This window comes from Talpa occidentalis, unplaced genomic scaffold (assembly GCF_014898055.3).
Source record: "Talpa occidentalis isolate TD23 unplaced genomic scaffold, MPIMG_talOcc4v2.1 talOcc4.2, whole genome shotgun sequence".
NCBI classification, from domain to species: Eukaryota; Metazoa; Chordata; class Mammalia; order Eulipotyphla; family Talpidae; genus Talpa; species Talpa occidentalis.
Window position 1 is genome coordinate 18652025 of NW_023602073.1, and position 26921 is coordinate 18678945.

Sequence of the window (26921 nt, forward strand, 5' to 3'; positions counted from 1 at the left end):
ATTCTACTCTGTGATCTTAACAAATAAGCATTTAGCCCTCATTGAGCAGCAGGGAAACACTCCTGGCAACTTGTGACAACTCAGGAGGTCTGGGATTCTCTGCGGAGCCACATGAACAATCCTAGACAGAGCCTTCCCCTACATTCAGTACTCAAGAAGAGATCTAACCCGATTGGATATCGCCTTCCAAAACCCTCATGAGCACAAGGGAACCTGATTATACAACATAGTGGAGATTAGGTGAGATGTTGACTGGTTTCCTGGCTTCTCCCTCTTATCTAGAAGCCTCACACTCTGAGGCTCCAGCGGGAGTACAGGACTGCACAGAGAACTGGAGAAGCAGACACAGGAGTTCTATCTTTGGTGGCTCTCCCACACCCCACACAGAACGCAGACCCCTTTGTGGGCCCAGTGCTCTCACACGCAGGCAGGGCATCTCACCGCTCACATCATTCCTGAGAACTAGTGTCCTCACCCACAAGGCCATGCCAGCCATGATTAAATGGGGTGCCTGGACTCCTGCCAACGCTTTAGTAGGCCAAAGGTGGAGCCAGGAAGAACTGTTTTCTCAAGGACCCCCTCCTCCAATGTGAGTTTACAATGGGCCCTGGGAAAATGACAGCTGGTGGAAATACAAGTGATTTATTCAGCAGTAAAAACTGTGCCCAGAGGCACAGGCTATTGCTTTGTAGGATATCAGCCAGTTTTATATCTAAACTTGTACTCTAACCCAGCACTGTTTTTCTATGACTACATAAACCAGTCGTGCAAATTTGTTTTTACCAGAGATTCTGCTAGTTCCCTAGTTAATGGCTGATATAAATCCTTGACACATGCTCCTTTTTTATTTCTCAATATAGACTGATAGCTAATGTCCCACACCCCCAGTTTTCACTTGTGTTATAGTTCACTTGCATTTCTGTGATATATTGTCTCACAATCCACATTGCTGTCCAGCAGGGGACTTTTAAAAAACATTGATATTTCTGGGATATTTCCTGGCTCTGCATTTTCTGACAAGCACATTTCATGGCCTCCTGGGTCCTCCTCTGGCCTGGCAGAGGGTCAGGGTCTTGACTCAGGTCAGCTTACCAACCACCCCGGGGTAATATGTGAGGAAGGTTTTACAATACCCACTGCCTGTCCTCTCTGGCCTTCAGTCTTGCCCCCACCCACACTATGACCCAGACTGACTGACCCAGCACCAGCAGCAATGGGCGACCAGGACGAAGACTCAGTCAATGGGACTGAGACGCTGGGCGCTGAGTTGAACCAAGACTGACCACTTGCCCATCTGTGGTCTTTGCACAAGTCACCTCACGAGTCTTTCTGGACCTCAGTTTCCGCATTAAACAAATGGGGCTGACCGTCTTCCCTACAGGGTTGCTCAAAGAACCACAGCCGGGAACATCACAGGGAGCCCCAAGTGTCCACCTCAGTAAACACCCACGGTCCCAGGCTTCTTGGACACGCGCCTTGACACCGGTTTAGTGATAGTTTCGGTTCTGGTTCTCCTGGAACGGGCGAGGGGAGAGCCCAAAGGCTCCACCAAGACATAAGAATTCAAAAATATCCACAGATGGGCCCCCTGATGGCACAAGGGTTAAATACCGCACTATGGGCAATCTAAGACCTCGGCAGCATGAGTTCGATCCCTGGCCGGCGTCGGAGCAACCCACGTGGCGAGCAGACCTCTCCTGTCTCCCCACTGCTCCCCTCAGCAGTGTGTTTCAGTAGATCTGCCTGTTCTGCTCCCCACTCTGTCTCTGGTGAATCCCCTCACCCTCCCGCGCATCTGGCCTGTACCCGGTTCTTGTATAAATAAAAATACATCTTTAAAAAAAAAATATATATATATATATGTATCTCCACAGATGGCGACTGACGGGGAAAGATGGGCTGCAAACACCTGAGGCACCTGCGGCAGATGTTGACCACACCCTCCACAGCTGGCCCTCTCGCCTGGAACGCCCGGGCTGGGCCTCCGGAGCTGGAGGTTGGGTCTCGGGAGCACCGCGGGCGGGACCCCGCTCAGGGCGCCCGGAGCCCGGCAGCCCCGGGTGCGAGGAATTCCGGCGTCCGAGACGCGCCGCCGCCTTCCCGCCGCTCGGGAGGCGCCCGCAGCGCCGCGGGGCCCAGTCAGCGTCGCAGCTGCCAGACACGGGGTGCGCCCTGCGGCCGCCAGAGGCCACGCGCCCCGCCCGCCGCGCCGCGCCCCTTGTCCTCTCTGACCTATGGTCCCCAGGCCACGGCCCGGGCCCGCCCCGTTCCGTTTCGGCCTATGGCGTCCCCGCTCCCCCGCCTCTCGCCCCCTCCGCGGCCGACCCCACCCTCCGGGGCACGTAGGGCCCGAGGCCCCGCCCACGCGCCGAGACGCTATGGCTGGCGCGGCGGGGGCGGCTGGCGCGGCGCTGGAGTTGGGGCGCGTTGCGCAGGTGAGCGCGGGCCCGGGGTCCAAGGTCGCCCGCGGGGCGCCGCCGTCCCGGCCGTCTTCCCGCCATGTCGTCCCCGCCGGCCGCGGACTCTCCTCTCAGGGGCCCCGCGGGGGGCGGCGCCCGGTGTCCTTCGCTGAGGGGCGCCTCCTCGGCCCGGCCTCCGCGGCCGCCCCCGCGGCGCGCGCGGCGTTCGCGAACGGAGCCCGAGCGTTCGGGCCCTTTGGCGCCGGGTGGGTTCGCTTGTGCGCTTCTTGGGGAAGGCATCAGTTATGGAGTGTTAGATGAAGGGGTCCAAAGTCTGAAGCCCCAAACGAGACTGTGCGCTGGGAACGAGCAGCCCCGGGACGTGGTGGCGACTTTCCGGGTGTTGTGTGTCTAGCGGTCGTGCTGTGTCATATAAAAACTAAGTTTTTTATATGTTTGCACCAGGTTTTGTGGGACCCGGCACTTTAAGGCATTAACGTTTTTCCTTTTGTTTTCTGCTTGGGACTGGCCAAGGGCGAAATTCACGTAAGAGGCAGATTTTCCACTGGATAATTTAATCGAAAAGTTTTTGAAAGACTGAAAATTGTCGAATTACACACTGGTCATTTCAAGATTGCTGTAGCGTTCATCATGCTCTGAAATTTGCCTGAGTGCAGTAGCGGTGATATATTTATTAGATTTAGGCTTTATTTCTAACTATTTCAATCTCGGATGCCTTTAAACGTTATGATTCAGGGTCGTCGTCGTGAACACTCATTTTTTCCTTGTGGCTTCAGTTGAACTTTCCCTGCCCCCTCTGCTTACTGTGTGTGCTTAAAAACTTAGCTGGACCTTGTTTCTGCTCTGTTGCTGCCTGGCTGGTTTAACATCCTGTGGGAGCAGGGGCTATTCTGCTCAGCCCAACTTCAAGGCGTCCACAGCAGGTACATTTCCCGGTCCTGCCCTCACCCCCCAGCACCCCCCCCCCCGCTCCCGGCCCCCATTGGTCCCAATCCCAAGAAAGAAGGGGTTCTCTGTCTGTAAGCCCTGCAACTGCTCACCTGTCCTTTTGAGCACTTCCTGTATCTTCACCCCTTCTCCCACCTGTGTGGAATGTTGGGGCACACGTTTTGCTGAGTAGAGAGCATAGAATTGACTGTTAAGAATTTATACTTGGATCAATTTGCAGCAACATGGATGGCACTGGAAGGGATCATGCTCAGCGAAATAAGCCAAAAGAAAAAGAAAAATACCGGATGGTCTCACTCATAGCAGGAATCTAGAAAACTTAAGGGACAGGAAAATGAATATAAGAAAGTGAAAATCAAAATCAACAAAAAACTATGAACCAGAGACACTTTTTGGGGGGTGGGGGGCGGGAGGGGAAGGATTGGGGTCAGAGGCGTTTGCAATTGTATGGGGGAATATAAAAATAAAATTTAATATTTAAAAAAAAAAAAAAAAAAAGAATTTATACTTGGGGTTAAGCAACACACTAGGAAGCAATGTGCAGCCTCTGCAGCATGAGTTCCATCCCTGGCAGGCCAGGGAACTACCCACATGGCACAGCAGACTTCTCCTGTCTTACCTGCTGCTCCCTCACCAGTGTTTTCTGCCGATCTGGCTGTTCTGCTCCCCACTCTGTCTCTGGTGAATCCTCTCACCCCCCGCATCTCTGGCCTGTATCCCAGCTCTTGTATGCATAATAAATAAATCTTAAAAAAAAAAAAACTTAAAAAAAAAGAATTTATACTTTGTTAATAGGTGAATGCTAAGGCTGTTCTGGACCTTGAGGCACAATTGACTTAAATTCTTTCTGTGCATTTCACTCCCTTAGTCTCTATCTCATGCATATTTCTAACTGTGCTTTTCAAGCAGATAGAAGAATTTTGCTTCTGGCAAAATTTGCACCTGCTTTTATCTGTATTAGAGTTGCTCCAAATACCATGTTGGATTGTCATTGGAAAATTGCTCCAGTTGTCCTCTGCTGTTTTCTGGGAATCATCTTGGCAACCTCAAACCATTTGCAGCCAGCTTGGGGGGAGCAGCAGGGCAAGTTTAGAGAAGATATTTAGAGAGGAACACAGCATTTGGTTGTGCAAGGACGGAACAGTGACAAACCAGTCTGCCTGTTTGCAGTCCTGTGCAGGTCACCTGTTCCCAGGCATTCCCGCTGCACATGAGTGGAACAGCAATGAGAGCCAGTCAGGTGGACTTTGAAAATGCAATGAATCAGGTGAAGCTTTTAAAGAAGATCCAGGAAATGAAGTGAAGCTAAAACTCTATGCACTCTATAAGCAGGTAAGTGTCTGAGGCCTAATAGAATTTAAAGACCTTTTGAGCAGATGGCTTCTCAAATAGTTATGCTGGGTGCTTAAAATCCGACTTGAATATTTTTAGGTTTGTGTTGCTGCCTTTCCTCTGAAGTGTCTCCAGGAGCATTTCGGTACATTAGACTTTGAAATACACTTGTCTCCCCTTTCTCAAAAGCGCCTTCTGCCACGTCTTCAGGAGCTGTGTGACACAGCTGTGTATTTATCATGTCAGTGCTACTTCACCTATGTGTGTTATTGTGGGCTTTGTGTGTTACTTGGTATGACAGGTAGGAATAGTCTGTTCATGCCCAGAAATGTTTCTGTATAAATGAAAGGTAATTATCTTTTTGCTTTATACCATTTTGGCTTATGAAAGTTTTCAGAGGAACACCACTTTTGGATAAAAGGGGAAACCTGTACTGCTAAGACAAAAAAGTAATCCCCCAGGATCACTCCAGAGTAAAAGATTTAAAAGATATCCCAACCAAATATGTAGAACTTGCTGAGTGCTGATTAGAATAAATGGAGACTTTTTCAGACAATTGGGGAAATTTGGACATGGAATATTGGATGATCCCAAGGAGGAGTTAGTGCTGACAGTGTCATGTTTTCATAAGAAAATGTTGATTTTTCTTAGCAACAATGCGTACTAAATATGCTGAGGCAAACTAGAATGGTGTTTGGGAATCACTAAGATAATTGAACAAAAAAAGAAGAGGATGGGTGAAGCAACAATGGCCAAAAAAAAAAAGTTGTTAATCATGGCTGATGAGTACGGAAAATCCTTTATATTAGTCTGCTTTTGCTATGTCTGAAAATTTTTTGTAACAAAAATTTTAAAACTTAAATTTTAAACTTCCAACGTCCATAAATTTCCCTTGTGAGGTCAGTTCTTCTGGGCTCCTGTGTGCTTTCTCTCTATTCCTGTGATTGGTATGAGTCTCTTACTTTCGTGTGGGTGTGGAGAGAGTTAAGAATTTAACTTTGCCCATAAAAAAGGCCTGACCTTTGCTCTGATCTCTAGGCCTGTGAACTACCAAGCGCCATAGAAGTGTTATTGTTTACCCAAGTAGTCTGGTGGTGTGATTTAGAGTGGGACTGGCCCTGCAGAGTCACAGGGTGACCTGGGGTGGGGCCTCTCGCTTCCACAATCAGTCATACCTGCAGGATGGAGCCCCTGATGAACACCGCGGCTTGAGTGAGCTCCCCTGGTGGACCCATCCTGTGTGTGTGTTCAGTCAGTTCTGAGGATATGGGTTGTCCTGACTGATGGAGGGGATAGTAGGGGGTACTTCCCCAGACTCCCCAGCATGTGTCTCCTCCTCACTGATGTTAAGTTGTATCCTTTTCCCAATAAACCTTAACTACTATGAGTGTAATAGTGCCCAGGGTGCCCTGCAAGTCATTCTAGCAGATTATTGAACCTGAGGATGGGCTCAGGAGTCCCTACCTTTGCACCTGGCATCAGAAGTAGGGGAAATCTTGGGCCTCCCCTGATGGCGCAAGCAGTTAAGCACCGCACTGTGAAGCTGTCCGCAGCCTCTGCAGCGCAGGTTCAATCCCCGGCCAGCCAGGGAGAACCCACATGGTGCAGCAGACCTTTCCTGCCTCGCCCACTGATCCCCTCAGCAGTGTGTTTCATCATTCTGCCTGTTCTGTTCCCTGCTCTGTCTCTGGTGAATCCTCTCACCCTCCCGCATATCTGGCCTGTACCCTGGTACTTGTATAAAAAAAAAATCTTAAAAAAATTTTTTTTGAATAGGGTTATTAAAAGTGGAGGGTTTTTTTTTATTTTTTTTAATTTTTTTTTTTTTAAGATTTATTTATCTATGCATACAAGAGCTAGGGCACAGGTCAAAGGTGTGTGGGGGGAGGTGAGAGGATTCACCAGAGACAGAGTGGGAAACAGAACAGGCAGATTGACCAAAATACACCGCTGAGGGGAGGAGGGGTGAGTCAGGAGAGGTCTGCTGTGCCATGTGGGTTGCTCCCCGGCTGGCCAGTAATCGAACTCATGCTGCAGTGACTGCGGATTGCTTCATAGATTGCATCTTAACCCTTGCGCCACCAGGGAGGCTCTAAGTGGAGTTTTAAATTGCCATTTCTGAAAAGCAGCCGAGTAGGATATTTTATTCATCTCAAAACACTCAGTCTACCCGAAACAAACAAAATTTAGGTGCTTTTTGCTTTCTGCTTGCATGTTCTTCAGTTATATTTTTGAAGGGCCAGTGGCTCTGACCCTCCCTACGACTGCTTCCCAGCAACAGTTTTGTTACTCCATTACTGAAAATTCCCCACTGAATGAGTGGGGCTGTTTTAAACCTTTGACTGGGCTTTCAGCATTTATTGTGAGTTTCCAAATGTTTCTTGAATATTTCAGTTGTGTATTAAATATGTGATCACCCATAGAAAACTTCTGAACTAAGTACTTCTGAAAGTACTTGTTACCTTGCTCCTATTTGACTTGCTGTTCTCCTAAAATGAGTCAGGTGCTTCTCCTTGTCAAGCCATATAAATGGAGAGCTCCGGGATTTTGACTTTCCCCAAAACACTTCTCTTGCTTCATTTTCACATTCAGGCAGTGAAAAATATAGGGACTGATAGCACCATTTTGTCTCCAGGCTTTTTTCCAGTTGTTTGTGCATGTTTTGGCAGTAACCTCAGAGAGGAAAGTTCACATCAATTTTTGTACCTTGTCCAAGTATTTGGTGAAGGGCAGACATGGTCATCTAGTTGTGCATTTATTTATGGTTCCTTTTTGCATGAGTATCTGACCACAGCCGCCCCTCTCCTTTCCACAGGCCACGGAAGGCCCTTGTAATGCGCCCAAGCCTGGTGTGTTCGACTTTGTCAATAAGGCCAAATGGGATGCATGGAATGGCCTTGGCAGCCTGCCCAAGGTAAGTCTACTTGTTACCTTGCTCCTATTTGACTTGCTGTTCTCCTAAAATGAGTTAGGTGCTTCTCCTTGTCAAGCCGTTATAGACGGAGAGGTCCGGGATCTTGACATACCTCTATTGAACCAGAACGGCCATTCTTTCTTCATTGCAAGATGCTATGTATCAGCCTCGTAAGTTTCTCAAATACCTATTTGCTGACCATGGGCTGAAACTAGTTGTCATCTTCTCTTTAGGAAACTGCCAGGCAGAACTATGTGGATTTGGTGTCCAGTTTGAGCTCATCTGAGTCCTCTAGCCAGGTAAAACCTGGCGCGGAGAGTAAGCAAGGGGCATATGAATTCCTGGTGGTAACCTCTGAGGACGGCATCACGAAGATAATGTTGAACCGGCCGGCCAAGAAGAACGCTATCAGCACCAAGGTGACTCTTCTTGTACGGGGAGTTTGTCTTCTTTCCTTGTCCTCCTCTGTCCCTCTCAAAAACTGGCGTTTTAGCATTATTCCTGTTTTTGTGCCATCTCTGATTTGATCTGTGCGGGAAGATAAGTAATTGCAGCTCCTTCTTACAACAGATTTGGGCTTTCATTGTTTAGAAGATGTGAGCCAGAGGGGCTGTGGCTTTCCTGATGAGGGAAGCACAAATAAATGAATGTAAATGAGGCATACATAAGAACACATTTAGATAGAGGTGCATTCCCAGCCTCCCACCTCCGAGCATGCCTGGGCCCTGGTCCCCAAAGTATCTTCACATGGTTTATACTTGAGAATGACTGTTCTCCTTGCATGGAGCTTTATTTTGTATAAGTAGAAGTAGAAAGAAGTGCATCTTAAAGAGATCAGAGATTAAACAGAGCAGAGCTGTTTCACAAGGACAACTGTAGACTTTGGCTCTGTCATTGAACGAGAACAATAATAAAAAATAACCACTTCAGCTCTTACCCCCTGCAAAAAAATTATAGGGAATTAAGTGGATGCTTGGTGCTGAACTGGGAGCAAAATTTGAGAGAAACCCTCTTCCATTGGATCTGTTATTTACATTATAGCAGAAAGTGCATCTAACTTACAATAGCCTTAAGGCAGTTGGACACGTGCCACTTAATAAATAAAGCAGTTGATACTCAAAATTTTATTTTCATTTTCCCACATGAAATCTCAGTAAGGTAGAAATCGCACCAGTTTTACATGCACAGGAGTTATAGTGGCCACACAACCAAGATTTTCAGAGATGTTGCTGATTTAAAATACTGCCCTTGGATACCATCACCGTGTCCTGGAAATTCCCGCCTTTTAGCTCAGGTCATGAATACCTCCCAGCCTGCCTGGGCACCTAGGCTCTCTCTTAAGGTCCAAACTGAACCATTGTTTCATGGGACACTGTCACTGATCACCTCTCATTCACTTTCCTTGGATAAGTCTCAGCGCCTCCTCTGAGCTTCCTGCTACTTTGTACTTGCCACTTATTTTAGAGCTTCCCCTCTATGAATGCCAAGAGCTCAGTGCCTCTTTGGTTTACTCTTGGGTAAAAGTGGGTATGTCCCCCCATCAGAACACGTAGTAGGGACACAGCACACTCCAACTAATTGAAAAAGAATGAAAATCTGCTCGGGTGGCATAGCAACCCTTCTGGTGGTGTCAACACAAACAGCCCAGATGTTTGGCACTTAGCAGAGAATGGCCTCCCAGGCTGTCACGCAGTGGGTCTGCCAGGTGGTGGTGGCCACATTCAGAGCCTGTCCTGTTCCTCTCTTCCTCCCGCAGATGTATCAGGAAATTATGCTTGCACTTCAGGCCGCTGGCAAGGATGACTCAGCCTTAACCGTGTTAACAGGTAAGACATTTTCTTGGACCATTTAATGAAATATCTGTCTTGGGGGGCTCCCTGCTTGATAGGAAGTTGAGTAAAAAGCTCTAAATCTTTGCCAGGACTGAAGTACTCTTTATTCTTAAATATGTAGCAAATATGATAGACACAGGATTGACACCTTTATCATGTGAAAAGCAGATACAAATTGGTGAGAAAAGTACTAAATCAGTGGTACATATCTGAAAGGTATTTAATATTATATGATGTTGCTTAAAAAAACAAGTATAGGACTTCCCTTGTGGTGCAAGGGGTTAAGACACAGCACTACGAAGCTATCCACAGCCACTTCAGCACTGAGTTGGATTCCCAGCCAGGGAGCTACCCACATGGTGCAGCAGACCTCTCCTGTTTCCCCCGCTGCTCCCCTCAGCAGTGTATTTCAGTAGATCTACCTGTTCTACTCCCTACTCTTGTCTCTGGTGAATCCTTTCACCCCTGACACCTCTGGCCTGTACCCCAGTTCTTGTATGCATAAATAAATAAATCTTTTTTAAAAAATGGAGAACTAGGTGCCTAGGTGCAGAGGGTGATGTGATCACGCAGATCTGAAGAGCAGTCAAGCTGTCCCCCTAAATAAAATACAGTACTGTAAACCCAAAAAAAGTTTCTAAGATCTGTTAGATACAGTGGTGAATAAAAATGAATTGACAATTTACATGAGAAAGTCCAAGTAGAAGACAATTTAAAAAAAAATGCATTTCATTAATAATCACAGATACATTGATGAGATTCTATTAGAATGATGAGATTCTATTTTGTCCTCTAAACTTGCAAAGTTTTTAATTATAACCAGTTTTGACAAGGTTAACGTAGAAGTGTCTCATATCTTGCTGATAGCAGTATAAACAGCTATAAGAAGTATAACTAGGGCCTCCCTGGTGGCGCAAGGGGTTAAGCACAGCACTATGAAGTTATCGGGAAGCCTCTGCAGCACAAGTTCGATCCCCAGCCAGCCAGGGAGCAAGCCATATCGCACAGAAGACACTTCTGACTTGCCCACTGCTCTCCTCAGCAGTGATTTTCAGCCAGTCTGCCTATTCTGCTCTCCACTTTATCTCTGGTGAATCCTCTCACCTCCCCGCACCTATGGCCTGTACCCCAGTTCTTGTATGCATAAATAAATAAATCTTTAAAAATAAAGAAGTGTAACTAGGTAAGGAATAGGGCATTTTGCAGTATATAAAATGTTCATATCTTTTGGTACAGGAATCCTACTTCTGGGAATTTTTTTAGGAAGATTATCTAAGAAAAGGGGAGTTGTTAGGCAGGTTTTTGCAGCATTACATATAGTTGTGAAGACATTCTAACATTGCCATGATAGAATAATAAAACAAATCATAGACTATCCACTTTATTATATAGTGCACAAGTATTAAAAATTGTAATTGTAAAAACCAACAATATTGAAAATGTTTAATATATATTTTTTAACTCTAAAAATTTTATTAGTATTATGGTTATAACTGGAAAATATTGTGGATAGCTATGGACCTAGGTTGATGAGAACATGAAAAATGAAAGTCATTGGATTTGGAAGGGATGCCGTATGTGGTGGTTAAGGCTAAGGCTTAGGACTCAGATCAACTTGAGTTAAAATCCTGACTTCATTTCTTATTAACCGTGAGCAACCTCTGCTTCCCATATGGACAAGACAGTGCTTACTAATCCCATTGAATGGTTGGGAGGACGACATGATGTAGTGCAGGTGAGAGGCAAGGCGGGTACTTGATGGATGTCAGCTTTTACTCTTGGCATTTCCCAATTTTCTCCTTGTAATCAGTTTCTAGTTTCATACCATCGTGGTCAAAAAAGATACTTGCTATGACTTCAGTCTTCTTTAATTTATTAAGACTTGTTTTGTGACCTAAGGTATGACCCATCCTGGAGAATGTGCTATGCATACTTGAGAAGATTGTATATTCTATTGCTTTCAGATGGAATGTTCTGGATATAGAACATTAAGTCTACCTGGTCTAATGTATTGCTTAAGGCCAATGTTTTCATATTGATTTGCTGTCTAGATGTTCTACCCATTGACCACGACGGTATATTCAAGTCCCTCACTGTTATTTCTCCTTTTAGGTCTATTAATGCATACTTTATATACTTAGACGCTCCTATGTTGAATGAATATTTACAAATGTTTGTCTCTTGTGGATTGACCCCTTTACCATCCAGTACCCTACTTTGTCTCTTATTACAGACTTTGTTTTAAAGTCTATTTTTTCTGAAATAACTAGAGCTATCCCAGTTTGGGTTTTTTGGTTTTTTTTGTTTTTTTTTTTGTTTTTGCGGGGGGCGGGGGGCTTTCATTTACATGGAATATCTTTTTTCAATCCTTCACTTTCACTCTTTACATCTGAAGCAAATATGTTATAGGCAGCATAAAGGATGATCTTGGTTTTTATCCACTGAGTCTCTCTCTCTGTCTTTTGATTGGATAATTTAGTCCATTCACATTCAGAGTAATTATCTATAGTGTGTACTTATGGCCATTTTATTACTTGTTTTCTGGCTGTTTTTTAAACTCCATACTAACTTTATAAATGATTAATCCACTTTACTGTATTTTTACAGTGAGATTTATTCTTTCTTGTTGCTAATTAGCACCTTTTCTATTCAGTTTAAAGAAGTCCCTTTATCATTTCTTCTTAGGCTGGTTTAGCGATGATGAACTTCTTTAACTTTTGCTTCTCTGGAAAAGTCTATCCTTCAATTCCAAAGCTTACTTTCTCACAACAACCCTTTGAGGTATTTACAATGATCAAAACCCATTAAACTAAGTTTAAAAACTGGCCAGCTTATTGTATGTAAATAAATACTTTAAAGCAACACACCTTCAGTGGCTCTTACAATGAAACTAACAGCTCAACAAAATCCCACCATCTGTCCTGCCCGTGCTCAGTCTACAGCTTGTCCCGCTGACTTTTTCTGCTTGGATGCAGTGACACTTCTTTCAGCCCATCACAGACACCAGCACCTGTGTGCATGCTCTTCCCTCTGCGAGAACCTTCTTCCCAGCCCTCTTTTTCTAGCTCACCTTACCTGCCCTGCAGATCTCATTTCAGTTGTACCCTCCTTGGGAAGAAGCTCTGATTAAAACCCCTTTCATTCTCATATTATCACAGACCTGTCTTGGATCATTGTTGCATTTATTTGTGTGTATTTAGATCAATGTCAAGCATATTTGTCAGCCTGTAAATGAGGGCAGGAACTATACATTTTTCCAGTGCTTGCCATAGAGCCTGGCACATAGCAAATATTCGGTAATCATAGAGTGAATACACATTCACCTGTTCCATTAATATTATTTACAGGAAATGGTGATTATTACTGTAGTGGAAATGATCTGAGTAATTTCACCGACATTCCCCCTGGTGGAGTAGAACAGAAAGCTAAAGATAGTGCCATTTTACTGAGGTAAGTGGGACATTGTTCTGATACCAGAGGGCTCTTCCCTAGTCATCAAAGTGGTGTTGAGTTGAGCAAAAGTGAAATAAAAAGGTCTATGGGGCCTCCCTGGTGGCTCAAGGGGTTAAGTCTCAGCACTTTGAAGCTATCCGTAGTACAAGTTCTATCCCCAGCCAGGGAGGTGACCCACCCATGGAGCAGCAGACCTCTCCTGTCTCCCCACTGCTCCCCTCAGCAGTGTATTTCAGTGGATCTGCCTGTTCTGATCCCCACTCTGTCTCTGGTGAATCCTCTCACCCCCGCAACTCTAGCCTGTACCCCAGCTCTTCTGTGCATAAATAAAATAAATCTTTTAAATAAATAAAATACTCCTATGACAGTGTAATAGGTGTGAATTTGGACAGTGTTTTTCTCCAAACTGCATCAGTAGGTGGACACTCACTGTATTACTTTAATTTCTTTTACCTGCTCCTCTGCGTGACATGTAAATGGAAGGCTAAGAGGAGACTGTAGGGTAAGAAAATCCTCTCCTGTTGAGGCGGAGGAGGTCAGCAAAGTCTCCTCCAGCAGAGGAATGCTTGGCTTCCTCAGTGGCTGGTGATAGGAGACTTGAAGCTATCTCATAAACATGGAGACTGAAGGTCCCACTTCTTTTCGTTTATCTGCTGGGTCTCTAATTCCCACTGAGCTGTGACACGCAGCATCTTAATCCCTCAGTGTCACTGGACTGTTCAGAACAGAGCCAGATCTGAACAGAGTCAAACTACAGGACTCCCTGTGGCTCCTCCCAAGTGCCATAGAGAGCTGACTCTCATCTGTTATGGGATTACCTTTGGAATAGGAAATGAATCATTAACACTTATATTTAAGGGGGCAGGTGGAGCAGCCAGAGGGTGGGAGGGTGTGCAGACACCCTAGCCAAGACCAGAGTGCATTATTTCTACTTGCCTGCTCAGCCATGTGTGCTTTTTTATTTCCATTTCTGCAGGGACTTTGTAAGCTGCTTTATAGATTTTCCTAAGCCTCTGATTGCCGTGGTCAATGGGCCAGCAGTGGGAATCTCCGTCACTCTTCTTGGGTTATTTGATATTGTGTATGCATCTGACAGGGTAAGTCAGCCCCCCCAAAATTATCAAGTTGTGCAAGTGAAAGTGAGATCTTTTGAGTTCTCCTTTGCAATTCTTTGTTTCCTTTACTACTGTAAATGGATTACCTATGGCTTATGTTACAATGGGTAAATTTAAATTTTTCCCAAAGAATTTGTCTAACTAATTTGACTCATTTTATATTTTCTTCATTATTAGCTTGATTTTCCTAAACACCAGTATGGTTCAAACTTTGTCCTAAGTCTTTTGGGTCTATAGTCTCAGCAGATGATACACCATTTATTCAGTTTTCACATTAAAATAGTCAGGAGACCTTGAAATCTTGTTATCAGGAGGAAAAATAGCATCTTTGCTGGTGCAGTTGATTGTTTGATACTTTTTATCAAGTAAATGAATTCTAGCTTTGAAAATTTTAGAATGAAGTTAGCTACTCTCACTCCTTCCTTTGCAGATAAGAAAACTGAAGTTCAGGGAGGTTATTTGCACAACTCAGTTCACCCTGGTGTTCACCACTGAGAGAGATAGAGTGTAGTTATTATTCTTTTTTTTTTTTTTAAGATTTATTTTTATGTATTTATGCAAGCACTGGGTATAGTCAGAAGCACGGGAGGGTGAGAGAATTCACCAGAGCCAGAGCGGGGAGCAGAGCAGGCAGAAGGACCGAAGTACACTGCTGAGGGGAGCAGCGGGCGGCAGGAGAGGTCTGCGTGCCATGTGGGACCCTCCTCCCGTGGCCGGGGAGCAGCCGGGGATCGAACTGGCGCTGCAGAGGCTGCGGGCAGCTTCACAACCCAGCGCTCAACCGCTGTGCCACCGGGGAGGCCCTGTAGTTATTATTCTTAATGGAGTAGTAACAGATGTCATAGTAGAAAATAAAATCTTGAGAAATAAGGAAAAGTTAAAAATCACTCCTTAGATCACCACTCAGAGAAGACCAGGGCTTACCACTGGGTTAACTGTCTTACCACTTAGAGATAACAAGCTAACCACTAGTGATTTAACTTTTCTAATTTAACCAACCCCTGGCTAGTCAGACCCTAAGGCAATTTCTAATCTTTGTCTTTAAAAGCAAAGATGTGCTGACCATTTGTCTTAAACCCTTTATGCCCTGGAACTTTTACTGTAGAGCTAATAGCCACCTCTAGGGTTAGCAGATTTTCCAGTAGTGGTAAAGTTTGATGATCTACAAGTTTGTGACAAACACTTGCTTTTTACAACTGAAGAGAATCCTGATTTTGTTCAGAGGTATTTCCCTACTGATAGGATCATATTGGAGGGTTCTTGACTTGCTGGTTCATCTTGTACTGGATTTCATTTCACCAGGTTGAGCATGTTGGTAGATCTAATTCTTTTTTTTTTTTTTTTTTTTTTTTTTTTAAATATTAAATTTTATTTTTATATTCCCCCATACAATTGCAAACGCCCCATTCTGACCCCAATCCTTCCCCTCCCGCCCCCACCCCCCAAAAAGTGTCTCTGGTTCATAGTTTTTTGTTGATTTTGATTTTCACTTTCTTATATTCATTTTCCTGGTCCCTTATTTAAGTTTTCTAGATTCCTGCTATGAGTGAGACCATCCGGTATTTTTCTTTTTCTTTTTGGCTTATTTCGCTGAGCATGATCCCTTCCAGTGCCATCCATGTTGCTGCAAATTGCATGTGTTTATCTTTTTTGAATGCTGAGTAATATTCCATGGTATATATGTACCACATCTTCTTGATCCAGTCATCTATTTTTGGGCATTTGGGTTGTTTCCAAAGCTTAGCTATTGTAAACAGTGCTGCTATAAACATAGGAGTGCAGGTGCTCTTTGGAATTGATGTTTCTGTGTCCTTTGGGTAAATACCTAGGAGTGGAATTGCTGGAGTGCAAACTGGTCCAACCACTATGGAGAGCTGTGTGGAGATTTCTGGACCTACTAAACATAGGGCTTCCATATGATCCAGCAATTCCACTCCTAGGTATTTTAACAGTGTTTTATAGTTTTCTTTGTATAGGTCCTTTACCTCTTTTGTTAGATTTATTCCCAAATATTTGATTTTTTTTGTTTCGATAATAAAAGGGGTGGTTTTTTTGATTTCTTCTTCTTCAGATTTATTGTTTGTGTATAGGAAGGCTACTGACTTTTGCGTGTTGATTTTGTATCCTGCCACTTTACTGAATTGATTGATGAGTTGAATTAGTTTTTCTGTGGAGATTTTGGGGTTCTCTATGTATATTATCATATCATCTGCAAATAGTGATAGTTTGACTTCTTCTTTTCCTATTTGGATTCCTTGGATGTCTTTCTCTTGTCTTATTGCTCTGGCTAGGACTTCCAGTATTATATTGAAAAGCAGTGGTGAGAGTGGACATCCTTGTCTTGTTCCAGATCTTAATGGAATTGCTTTCAGCTTTTCACCATTGAGAATGATACTGGCTGTTGGCTTGTCATAGATGGCCTTTATGATGTTGAGGTATGTTCCTTGTATCCCAAGAATTTCAAGGGCTTTTATCATGAATGGGTGTTGCACTTTGTCGAAAGCTTTCTCAGCATCTATTGATATTATCATATGGTTTTTATATTTCTTTTTGTTGATGTGTTGGATAACGTTGATTGATTTTCGGATGTTAAACCATCCTTGTGCCCCTGGAATGAATCCAACTTGGTCGTGGTGAATTATCTTATGGATACATTGTTGGATTCTGATAGCTAAAATTTTATTGAGGATTTTTGCATCAGTGTTCATTAGGGAGATTGGCCTATAGTTTTCCTTTTTTGTGTTGTCCTTATTCGGTTTTGGTATTAGTGTAATATTGGCTTCATAGAACGTGTTTGGTATTGTCCCTTCCTTCTCAATTTTTTGGAAGAGTTTGTGAAGGATAGGCACTAATTCGTCTCTGAATGTTTGGTAGAATTCATTTGTAAATCCATCAGGTCCTGGGCTTTTGTTTTTGGGGAGGTTTTTAATTACCATTTCAATTTCGCTGCTTGTAATTGGTCTGTTTAGGTGTTCTATTTCTTCTTTATCTAGCTTTGGGTGATTGTAGAGTTGTAGGAATTTGTCCATCTCCTCTAGATTGTTGAACTTGTTTCCATATAACTGTTCATAGTAGTTACTGATTATTCTTTTGATTTCTGCTGTGTCCGTTGTGATTTCTCCTCTTTCATTTATGATTCTGTGTATTTGTGCTTTCTCCCTTTTTTCCTTTGTGAGCCTGGCTAGGGGTTTGTCTATTTTATTTATTTTTTCAAAGAACCATCTCTTGGTTTCATTGATCTTTTGGATTGTTTTTTTAGTTTCAATTTCATTTATTTCTGCTTTGGTTTTTATTATTTCTTTTCTTCTACTGGTTCTGGGGTTTTTTTGTTGTTCTTTTTCTAGATCTTTGAGCTTCGAGATTAGGTTGTTTCTTTGAGTTCTTTCTTGTTTTTTGATGTGAGCTTCTATTGCTATATATTTTCCTCTTATTACTGCTTTTGCTGCATCCCATACATTTAGGATATTGGTGTCCTCCTTGTCATTCAATTCAAAGAATTTTTTAATTTCTTCTTTGATCTCCTCGTTAGTCCAGTGGTCTTCCAGTAGTGTGGCTTTTAATCTCCATGAGGTAGGATAGTCCCTTGCCTTCTTTTTATGATTTATTTCTAGTTTGATGCCTTCGTGGTCAGAAAAGATGGTTGGTATGATTTCAATCTTGGTGTATCTGTTGATGTTTGTCTTGTGCCCCAGTATGTGATCGATCCTGGAGAATGATCCGTGTGCGCTTGAGAAAAATGTGTACTCCGTTTTTTTTGGGTTTAGTGTTCTATAGATGTCTGTTAAGCCCAAATGCTCTAGGTCCTTATTTAGAGCTTTAGTTTCTTTACTTATTTTTTGTCTTGTTGATCTATCCATTGTTGATGGTGGTGTGTTGAAGTCTCCCACTACATATGTGTTTTCTCTGATGTCTGTTTTCAGAGAGGACAACAGTTGTCTGATATATTTTGGTGCTCTTTCGTTTGGTGAGTATATGTTAATGAGTGTTATTTCTTCTTGAAGTATTGTCCCCTTAATCATAACGTAGTGACCATTGGGGTCTCTTTTTATTTTTTTGAGTTTGAAGTCTGTTTTATCTGATATAAGTATAGCTGTTCCTGCTTTCTTTTTTGGCCCATTTGCTTGTAGGATTGTTTTCCATCCTTTGACTTTGAGCCTATTTTTATCTTTTGTAGCTAAATGTGTTTCCTGGAGACAGCAAAAGGTTGGGTTTTGTTTCTTAATCCAGGCTGCAACTCTGTGTCTTTTTATTGAAGAGTTTAGTCCATTTACATTTAGAGTTAATATTGATATGTTAGCATCTGTATTTGCCATTATGTTTGTCTTTCCTTTGATTTTATTTATTTATTCTTTTAATAACTTTTTTTTTTTTTTTTGGTCTTCTTTCGTTGTTATTCGTCCCTCTGAGGTTCTGGCTTTAGGATTCCTTGTAGTATTTTTTGGAGTGGGGGTTTAGTCGCAATGAAATTCCGGAGTTTCTCTTTGTCTGGGAAGGTCCATATTCTTTCTTCATGGAGGAAAGAGAGCTTTGCGGGATAGAGTATTCTTGGTTGGCATCTGTTTTCTTGGAGTCTGTTGACTATGTCCCTCCACTCTCTCCTTGCCCGTAGTGTTTCTTCAGAGAAGTCTGATGTCAGCCTGATTGGTTTTCCTTTGAATGTTATCTGTTTCTTCCCTCTTGTCAGCTTCATTATTTTTTCCTTGTCCTGGATTCTTGGGAGCTTTACTATTATGTGTCTTGCTGTGTTTTTCCTTTCGTCGTGGAAGTTTGGTGTTCTTCTTGCTTCTTGTATATCAATTTTCAGCTCCTTCTTCTCATTTGGGAAGTTCTCTTCAATTATATCCATGAATATTTTCTCTGTTCCTACATCTCTCTCCTCTCCTTCTGGAATTCCTATAACTCTTATATTTCCTTTCCTCATGGAGTCAGATAGTTCTCGCAGTCTTTCTTCATTCTTTTTCCTTCGTACTTCTCTTTCCTTTTCTGTTTTGGTTCTTTTTATTTCTGTGTCTTCAAGATTACTTATTCGTTCTTCCATTTCATCTATTCTGCTTTCATTGCTTTTCCCAGAGTTCTTTAGTTCCTCCATTAATTCTTTGATCTCCTGCATTTCTCTTACTTCCCTCTTTAGGGACTCAATTTCCTTCTTCTGATCTATCACTTTTTTAATCATGGCAATTTTAAATTCTCTTTCTGGAAGGCTCAGAAGTTCTTCCAAGTTGCTGTCGTTGCAATCTGGGGAGTGGTTTTCTTTTGTGGTGTGCTTCTTTCCTGAGGAGTTTTTAGGTTGCGTGTGGTTCTTCTACTCCCTACTGTCTGTTTTCTAATTTGTCGTATGCGTTGGGACACTGTGTTGCTCGGACTGACTGACATCTTGGGTGAACTTCTCCGCTCCCCTCTGGCTCTTCCAGGAGCCATCTCTGTCTTCTGGGGGAGATTTCTGCTGGTTTTAGGCAGTTTTTACTGAAGAAATATCCCTGTTCTCAAATGGCGAAGAGGGATGCAGTCCCTGCGCCTCCGGTTTCAGGCACACTCTTCTGCGCACCTGGTCTGCCCCGGACGTGGGTGCCTGCTCCCTCTGTGGGCTCAGACTGCTGGTCGGAAGGGGCCTGGCGTGGAATAACTTCCCGGCTGGCCACTGGGTCCTCCAGAAACCTTCTGCCCTTTTCAAGCAGACTTAAGAAATGTCCTGTTTTATAGGGTGTTAGTGACTTTTTTTTTCCTGGTCGCTAGGTGGCGCCAGAGATCTCTCCTATTGTCCTTGGGGGGCTGTTTTTCGCCTCCCCCCACCCCGTGGGACAGAGAACAGAGCGGGAATGGTAGGGTACACCTCAACAGCTTTGGGGTGCTGTGTCTGCCTTGTGCCCCACCGTCGTGGAGAAACCACGCCCCGAATTTTCGTGCCCCTGGTCTCAGTTCAAAGCCCTCAGTTCCAGGACGCGGGCTGTAGCCCAGTTCAGTGGCGCGGGAATGGCGCCTTTTGCACCCCGCTCCCGTGCCTGGGCGCCTGGTTCCTGCTCACTCAGGGAGGGACCTTCACCTCAGTGAGGACCTCCGCGCGTCTCCCCGCAAGCCTAGGTCGTCTCCCCGCAAGCCTAGGTCGCAGGCGCGGGGACCTGGGCAGCCGCGATCCAGGTCTGCACTTGCTTTTCAAGCGCGCTGAGCGCGCCGCTTTCCCGCGCAGGCTTACCGGCAGCCCGGGCTGTGTGCGCGTCTCCCGGGGTCTTTGTTCTTCTCTAATGGCGCCCGGAGCCGTTCGCTCACCGCCGCGGCGAATCCTGCAGGGTTCGCCTCAGCTCCCGTTCACGGGGTGTGGTGGCTGCAATAGTTCCTTTCCACTCCCAGTCCCGCTTGCTGCGTCCTTTGTTCTTGTGGGCCGTTTTGGTTTGTTGTTTCCTCCTCTCTGCTGGGCGGAGAGTGCCGCCTCTGTGGGCGGGGGAGGGGAGCAGGGTTCTGCGCTTCCCTCCCTTCTAGTCCTCTTTTATGGCCACTTTCTTCTTTGGGTAGTTTGCTGGCGTCACCCGTTTATCTTCCGTGTCCCAGTTCTCACTGGGACCTGCCGCTTTTCCTCCCTATTAACTTTTTTTAATGGGAGATCTTACTCGCAGCGTCTCCTCGCCGCCATGTTGCAGATCTAATTCTTATTAATAATTTCCCCCTAAAAAAAAAAAATGTCCCCCTAAAGGAAAAAAAGAGATCCTAGGGGCTAGTCGTCATAGGTGGATGTGTCAACAGAAAAGCAGAATTCATTCGTCCTTGGTCACTTTCTGTTAGTAAAATGACCATTTAATTCACCTGTTTTGATAGGGTTGGGGCAGGGGTCAGTCCTGTTCTTTAGTACCTGGAGGGCAAATATACTTGAATTTTGCCCTGATTCTCCCACTGATTTCAAAATGACTATCATATATATCCTCTGTAAGATTTCTAGGACTTCCATCTTAGGATACAAACTGGAACTGAAATTGAAATTAGTATATATAAATACTTCGTGTGTGTGTGTGTAATTTAAATGCTAGGAGATTTATTTTTTAAAGATTTATTTATTCATGCATACAAGAACCGGGGTACAGGCCAGATGTGTGGTAGGGTGAACACAGTGCTGTGCTCAACCGCCTGTGCCACCAGAGAGGCCCAATGCTAGGAGATTTAGCCCAAAGTAAAAATGTTTGACACACAGCAACCACTGCTAACAACTCACCCAAGAGACTTAAACCAAGTTTCAGTATAAAATCAGGCAAAGATAAAGATAGGAGAACCTCTGAGGGGGCATTTATTTCATAGGCTCAATTAAACCCTAAAGGATTTATCTGACTCCATGAATAAATACCATATTATATGTGGGTTAACATCGAGTCCATATAACCATGGTATTCTTTGCAATTAGCAATGGTAAATGGTGCCTATTAGCTTCTCTGTCAGCATATGGTACATTTCTTCTATCAGTTAAGGAAAACATGGAAATCAAATATGTCTATTTGAGTGCTCACGATACACTAAGTGCTCTGTTGATGCACACTATGTAGAGACTTCCTGTACCCAGGAGTAGCCGGTTCTCACCCCGACACTACAGATGAGGACACTGGCACAGATTTAAGGCCCTCCCAGAGTCACTGTGGTCTGATGCCAGAGTCTGACCCTCTGCCCTGGGCCTGACCACCAGCTGGATGCCCGTTCACAGTAACATTTATAAGGAAGTTAGATGCTGCCCTTGTCAGTTTGGTCTGTACCTGTTTGTGGCCCCTTGGCCTTGGTTGGTGTTTTTTGTCATTAGTTTTTCTTTTTTAGTTTCTTGCTTTCAGTCTTTAGGCCATGACTTCTCAGCATTTTATCTTGGGAAGAAAAGAAGAGACGTGACATTATAACTTTTTACATTTTTATTCTTTTGATTTATATGGCGCATACATTGCCTATTTATATTTTCTAGCAAGTAATTCATTTTAAAAGAACATCCTGTGTGATTATAGAAAATGAAGCCAAGGTGTTTACATATTGGTGATTATAAATTAATTCCCTTTCATAAGAACTTTTCATTTTTCAAGGAATTCAGAAATATTTCTTAAATCTAGAAAAACACCAAAATTAATTCTTTTTAAAAAAGATTATTTATGCATATAAGAGATGGGGTGCAGGCCAGAGGTGTGGAGAGTGAAGGGGGGGTGAAAGGATTCACCAGAGACAGAATGGGGAGCAGAACAGGCGGATCTACTGAAATACACTGCTGAAGGGTGCTGCAGACAGGACAGCCGATGAAGTTCTTTGCCATTAATGAAGACTAGGAGTCTAAATGAATTTGCAGTGGGGGGAGGCTTGGGAGAGCCATCAAGAGCAGCTCTGCCTTTCACTCTCCCAGCCCAAGCTTTTATTCAAGATAGGAACAAAGGAACAAGAAAATAACACACAATTGTGTTTTTGCTTATACAGATGAATAAGTTACTGCTGAAAACAAGTTTTTTTAGTTAGTAGGGAACATGTGCACAAGCCACTATGTCCTCAGAAAACAGGAGTCACTTCGGTTTGCAGAACTTCTAACATCCTAGAACTCCATGTGCAGAGTAAACAGGTATTCTCAGAAGACTCCGGCTCTCTTTAGGGTGACGGGCTGCCAACAGTAGGGAGCAGCGGGCAAGACAGGAGAGGTCTGCTGTACCATGTGGGATCAAACTCGTGGTATAGTGGCTGCCGATAGCTTCATAGTGCTGAGACTTAACCCCTTGCACCACACACCAAAATTAATTCTAAATAAACAATATGGAATTAGATTCTAGTAAAGTTAACCCAAAAAAATCCCTGGACCGAAATCCCTGGACTAATGACAGATTGTAGAAACCATTTTTTAACTCATGCAATAACAGCTTATCTCTCTGATGTGTTCTTTAATGTTTCACTAAACAGCAGTAGATTGGCAACTTAATATAAAAATTGGAAATGCTGAGGAATAAGTAGCCCACAGAAAATAAAGCACAAATAACTCTTAAAAACACAATTAAGAAAATGATTTGTAACCAGAATATATAAAGAATACCTACAACTCAATAATAAAAAGACAACTAATCTAACTTAGAGATAGTGGGTAAAGTATTCTGACAGTTGGGCCTCCCTGGTCGTGCAGGCAATTGAGCCCAGCACAGTGAAGCCTGCAGCCTCTGCAGCACGGGTTCAATCCCACCAGCCAGCGAGAATCCCACATGGCACGGCAGGCCTCTCCTGTCTCTCCTGCTGCTCTCCTCAGCAGTGTATTTCATCAGTCTGCCTGTTCTGTTCCCTGCACTGTCTCTGGTGAATCCTCTCACCCTCCCGTGCATCTGGCCTGTACCCCGGTTCTTGTATAAATAAAAAAAAATTTAAAAAAAAGTATTCTGACAGTTACTTCACCAATAAGCAGATAGCTAATAAGTATATATGAAAAGATGCTCATCATCATTAATCACTAGGGAAATACAAATTAAAACCACAGTGAGACACCACTACAAACCTAGTAGAATGATTCATGTGGTTAACAAGACTGATAAAAGAAAGGTTTAGTGGGCATGAACAACCACTGGACTCATGCACTATGGTAGGAACATTAAATGGCACACCACTCTGGAAAAGTTTGGCAGCTTCTTGTAAAGTTAAGTCATACATTTACCATATAACCCAGCATTTCCACTCCTAGATAAAAATTTACCCATGAGAATTGAAACACAGAGACCTGTGCACTAATGAGCATAACAACCCTATTCATAGTAACCAGAATATTGGAAATAATACCCATGTCTTCAACTGGTCAATGAATAGACAAATTGGGCCTCCCTGGTGATACAAGGGATTAAGTCGCAGCATTATGAAGCAGTCTGCAGCCACTGCAGCACGAGTTTGATTCCCGGCCAGGGAGCTATGCACATGGTGCAGCAGACCTCTCCTGTCTCGCCAGCTGCTCCCCTTAGCAGTGTATTTTAGTCGATGTGCCTATTCTGCTCCCACTCTGTCTTAGGTGAATCTTCTCACCCTCCACACCTCTGGCCTGCACCCCAGATTTTCTATGCAAAAATTTTTAAAAAATAATGACATATCCATGCAATGGAATCTGAACCAAAAATAAGGGCTATTTTCAACTATGTGCCAAGACATGGGGACCCTCAAACACTGTGTGCAAAGGACTGATGCTAATGATGTACAATTCCACTTATAGGACGTTCTGGAAGGTATCTCTAGAGCTAGAAACAGATCAGTGGTGGCTTGGGGTTGAGAAGAATAGACTGTGTGCAGAGGAGCTCAAGAAAACTCTATGGGGTGATGGGCACAGTCTCTAATTATGGTGGTGGCTATATACTGTATGCACATGTTAAAAGAGTGCATTTTGTGTGTGTATAATACCAAAGTAATCCTGATCTCTTTTTTTAAATAAGTTTTCCAATTCAGTATAATGAGGCTATAGACAGATAGTGACTTTTTAAATCACCTACAGAAAGATGATCTTCTTTTCTATTTTTTCTCCAAACAGGCAACCTTTCATACTCCATTCAGTCACCTGGGCCAGACTCCAGAAGGATGCTCCTCCTACACGTTCCCCAAGATTATGGGCTCAGCCAAGGTAACTTTTGAAGCTTAAAAATGTTAGCAATTCATGTCCCATTCCAAAGGTAAATCCCGTAACAGATGAGAGATATGAATTTTTTGGTCCCCAGCTCTAGGAGGCACGCTGTGGGCCTGGTAGGAGGGGTGAGGAACTGCCCTCCAGGCTGGCTGCCCTCTCCATACCCCCTTGCAAACAGCCTTGGCCTGTGCTGTCTGGCGTCCGCCAAAGGATTGGGGCTGCCTCCCTTGGTCCCCTGGGCTCAGAGCCCCACGCTAATTGCATTATGGGTGAGCAGCCTTCAATGTAAGTGACATCACAGTGCCTTACTGTGCAAGTCGTGGAAGTGCCAGCGATGTGGGTCCTCCGGGGAAGTCACTGCCACCAGCACCCCTAGTCACAGGGTTCTTTACATGATCCTGTAGCATCCACTGCTTGAGGCCCCTAGGGCCTCACATCCCAAAGGGAGGGAGGTGAGTACTGAGCCCATTTTCATTGCTCTAAGGTTTTTGTTGCAAATATATGTATTTTTCAGTCCCATTATTCTGTCACAGCCCCTGACCACATTTTAACTGAAAGTTAAGGTAGAACCAACTCTAAGGCATTTACCTCTGAAGTCGTCTGCTTTTCTGGAAGAAAAATTGCAGATATAGAGAAGGATGTCTACCTGGTGGCCTCAGTTTTGTGAGAAGCTGAATATTAGTCTGCTCTTTCCTTGTGTCCAGTAGAAATAATATGAGTTACTTGTGTAGGTAAAGAAAACTGTCAGAACTACACCCCTGATTTTAGAATTCTCAGGGAAGAGAAGGTTTGTCAAGGTTGCCTGGCGTTGGTTGCAAAGCCATGATTTTTCTTTTTGTTCTTTTTCCTTTGTAAGTACTATAGCATATAACACAGAAACCACAGCCACCATGGCCCATCCAGTCAGCATCCACTTTAGCATTTCTGCCCTGGGCTCCTTGTTCTTTCCTGTCCAGCGCAGACACACAGAGAAGCAGCCCCTGAAGAACCTTTTGGGGAGCCTGATTGCACGGCCTCAGCATATTGTTTGCAAATCCTTGCTAATATTGAGGTCACTAGTTTCTCCTTAGGGGGAAATAACTGCGGTCTCAAGCTCATAAGTCAACAGCCCTCTGTCTGGTGGAATAAGTTGATTCAGAAGTTAACTGGACCTTGAGTGAAGTTAATATATTCATCTTGCCTCTCCTTGCAGGCAGCAGAGATGCTTATTTTTGGGAAGAAGATCACAGCAGGCGAAGCATGTGCTCAGGGCCTAGTGACTCAGGTTTTCCCTGACAGCACTTTCCAGAAAGAAGTTTGGACTAGGCTCAAGGCCTTTTCAAAGCTTCCCCCAAACGTTAGTATACATTTTCATTTTACTTTGTAGGAACCGTGGAAGTAATTTATTTGCCTTAAGACACTAAATAATTAAAAAAAAAAAAAAGTCATGGCATATCTTAGTTGGCTTTAAGCACATCTGAATTTGAGGTTAAAAATAACCATAATAATGTTAGAAATTCTGATTTTTAAAAAACATATCAAATGGGTATTTCATGTCTCTGATAATTTTCTTGGGGGGTAAATTTGAGAAGGATGGTAAGTGGCATGTGCCGAACACTTTTATTCCTGAATCCAGATGAGAAGCCAGATGGGTTGCCATTCAGATTCTCGCCGTCCAGCACTTTGGTTTTCATATGGGATAGCCAGGGACTGATACTCTTATATTCTTGCTGCTCAGCCTGTGGTCCTAGACCCAGAAGCTTTAACACCCATCTGGGGCTTTTTGAAAATGTGTCATCCCAAGCCCTGCCCCACATCTGCTGAGTGATTTGCGTGCTGAGTGATTGATGTTTGAGACACACTGCCTCATCTTACACATGTATCTTAAGGTTTCCCAAAGCCTAAGAGAACAACAGGGAACCAGGAACCAGAAGGAGAGAATCACCCCACTCCTCTTAGAGGAACTTTCAACCTCACTTGTGGTTTTGATCTTTCAGGCCCTGAGAATTTCAAAAGAGATCATTCGAAAGAACGAGAAAGAAAAGCTACATGCTACTAACGCTGATGAATGCAACATCCTGCAGGACAGATGGTTATCAGATGAATGCATGAACGCGGTCATGGGCTTCTTATCTAAAAAAGCAAAGCTGTGATACAGCCTGCTGCATTCGAGCATTTCAGAGGGAGGGATGTGATACATCCATGATTTCGGATTTCCAACACTTGAATTAAATAAATTCACTGTGCCTTTTTTTCAGTGTTAAAGTGTCATGTACAGTGATTATTTTTCACATGAGCCCTGATGACAGATATAGGACAAGCCCTAAGAAGGCACATAGGTTTTTGATAATA

The 26921-nt window shown here is 43.7% G+C and overlaps 2 protein-coding genes across 4 annotated transcripts in view; one reads left to right on the top strand and one right to left on the bottom strand.

The window, feature by feature from the left end:
- The first annotated feature begins 2401 nt into the window (after positions 1 to 2401).
- LOC119251822 (enoyl-CoA delta isomerase 2-like) lies at positions 2402 to 26843 on the top strand. Its single transcript, XM_037519114.2, is given in 12 exon segments — positions 2402 to 2435; positions 3246 to 3343; positions 4539 to 4648; positions 4651 to 4700; positions 7516 to 7614; positions 7848 to 8033; positions 9371 to 9440; positions 12794 to 12896; positions 13876 to 13996; positions 24498 to 24587; positions 25783 to 25926; positions 26567 to 26843. Coding segments are annotated over 10 exon segments (1089 nt in total). The 5' UTR covers positions 2402 to 2435; positions 3246 to 3343; positions 4539 to 4578; the 3' UTR covers positions 26723 to 26843.
- LOC119251825 (testis expressed protein 56-like) overlaps positions 7328 to 26921 on the bottom strand; it is an 84540-nt gene continuing 64946 nt past the window's right edge. For 2 of the 3 annotated variants that reach the window (XM_037519117.2, XM_054698025.1), the window contains 2 exons: positions 21742 to 21843; positions 7328 to 8235 (listed from right to left, as the gene is read on the bottom strand). In XM_037519117.2, coding sequence (XP_037375014.1) covers positions 21832 to 21843 — 12 coding nt within the window. In that variant the 3' untranslated portion in view covers positions 7328 to 8235; positions 21742 to 21831. The remainder of the gene's footprint in view (positions 8236 to 21741; positions 21844 to 26921) is intronic. The other variant, XM_054698026.1, reaches the window with a different exon arrangement.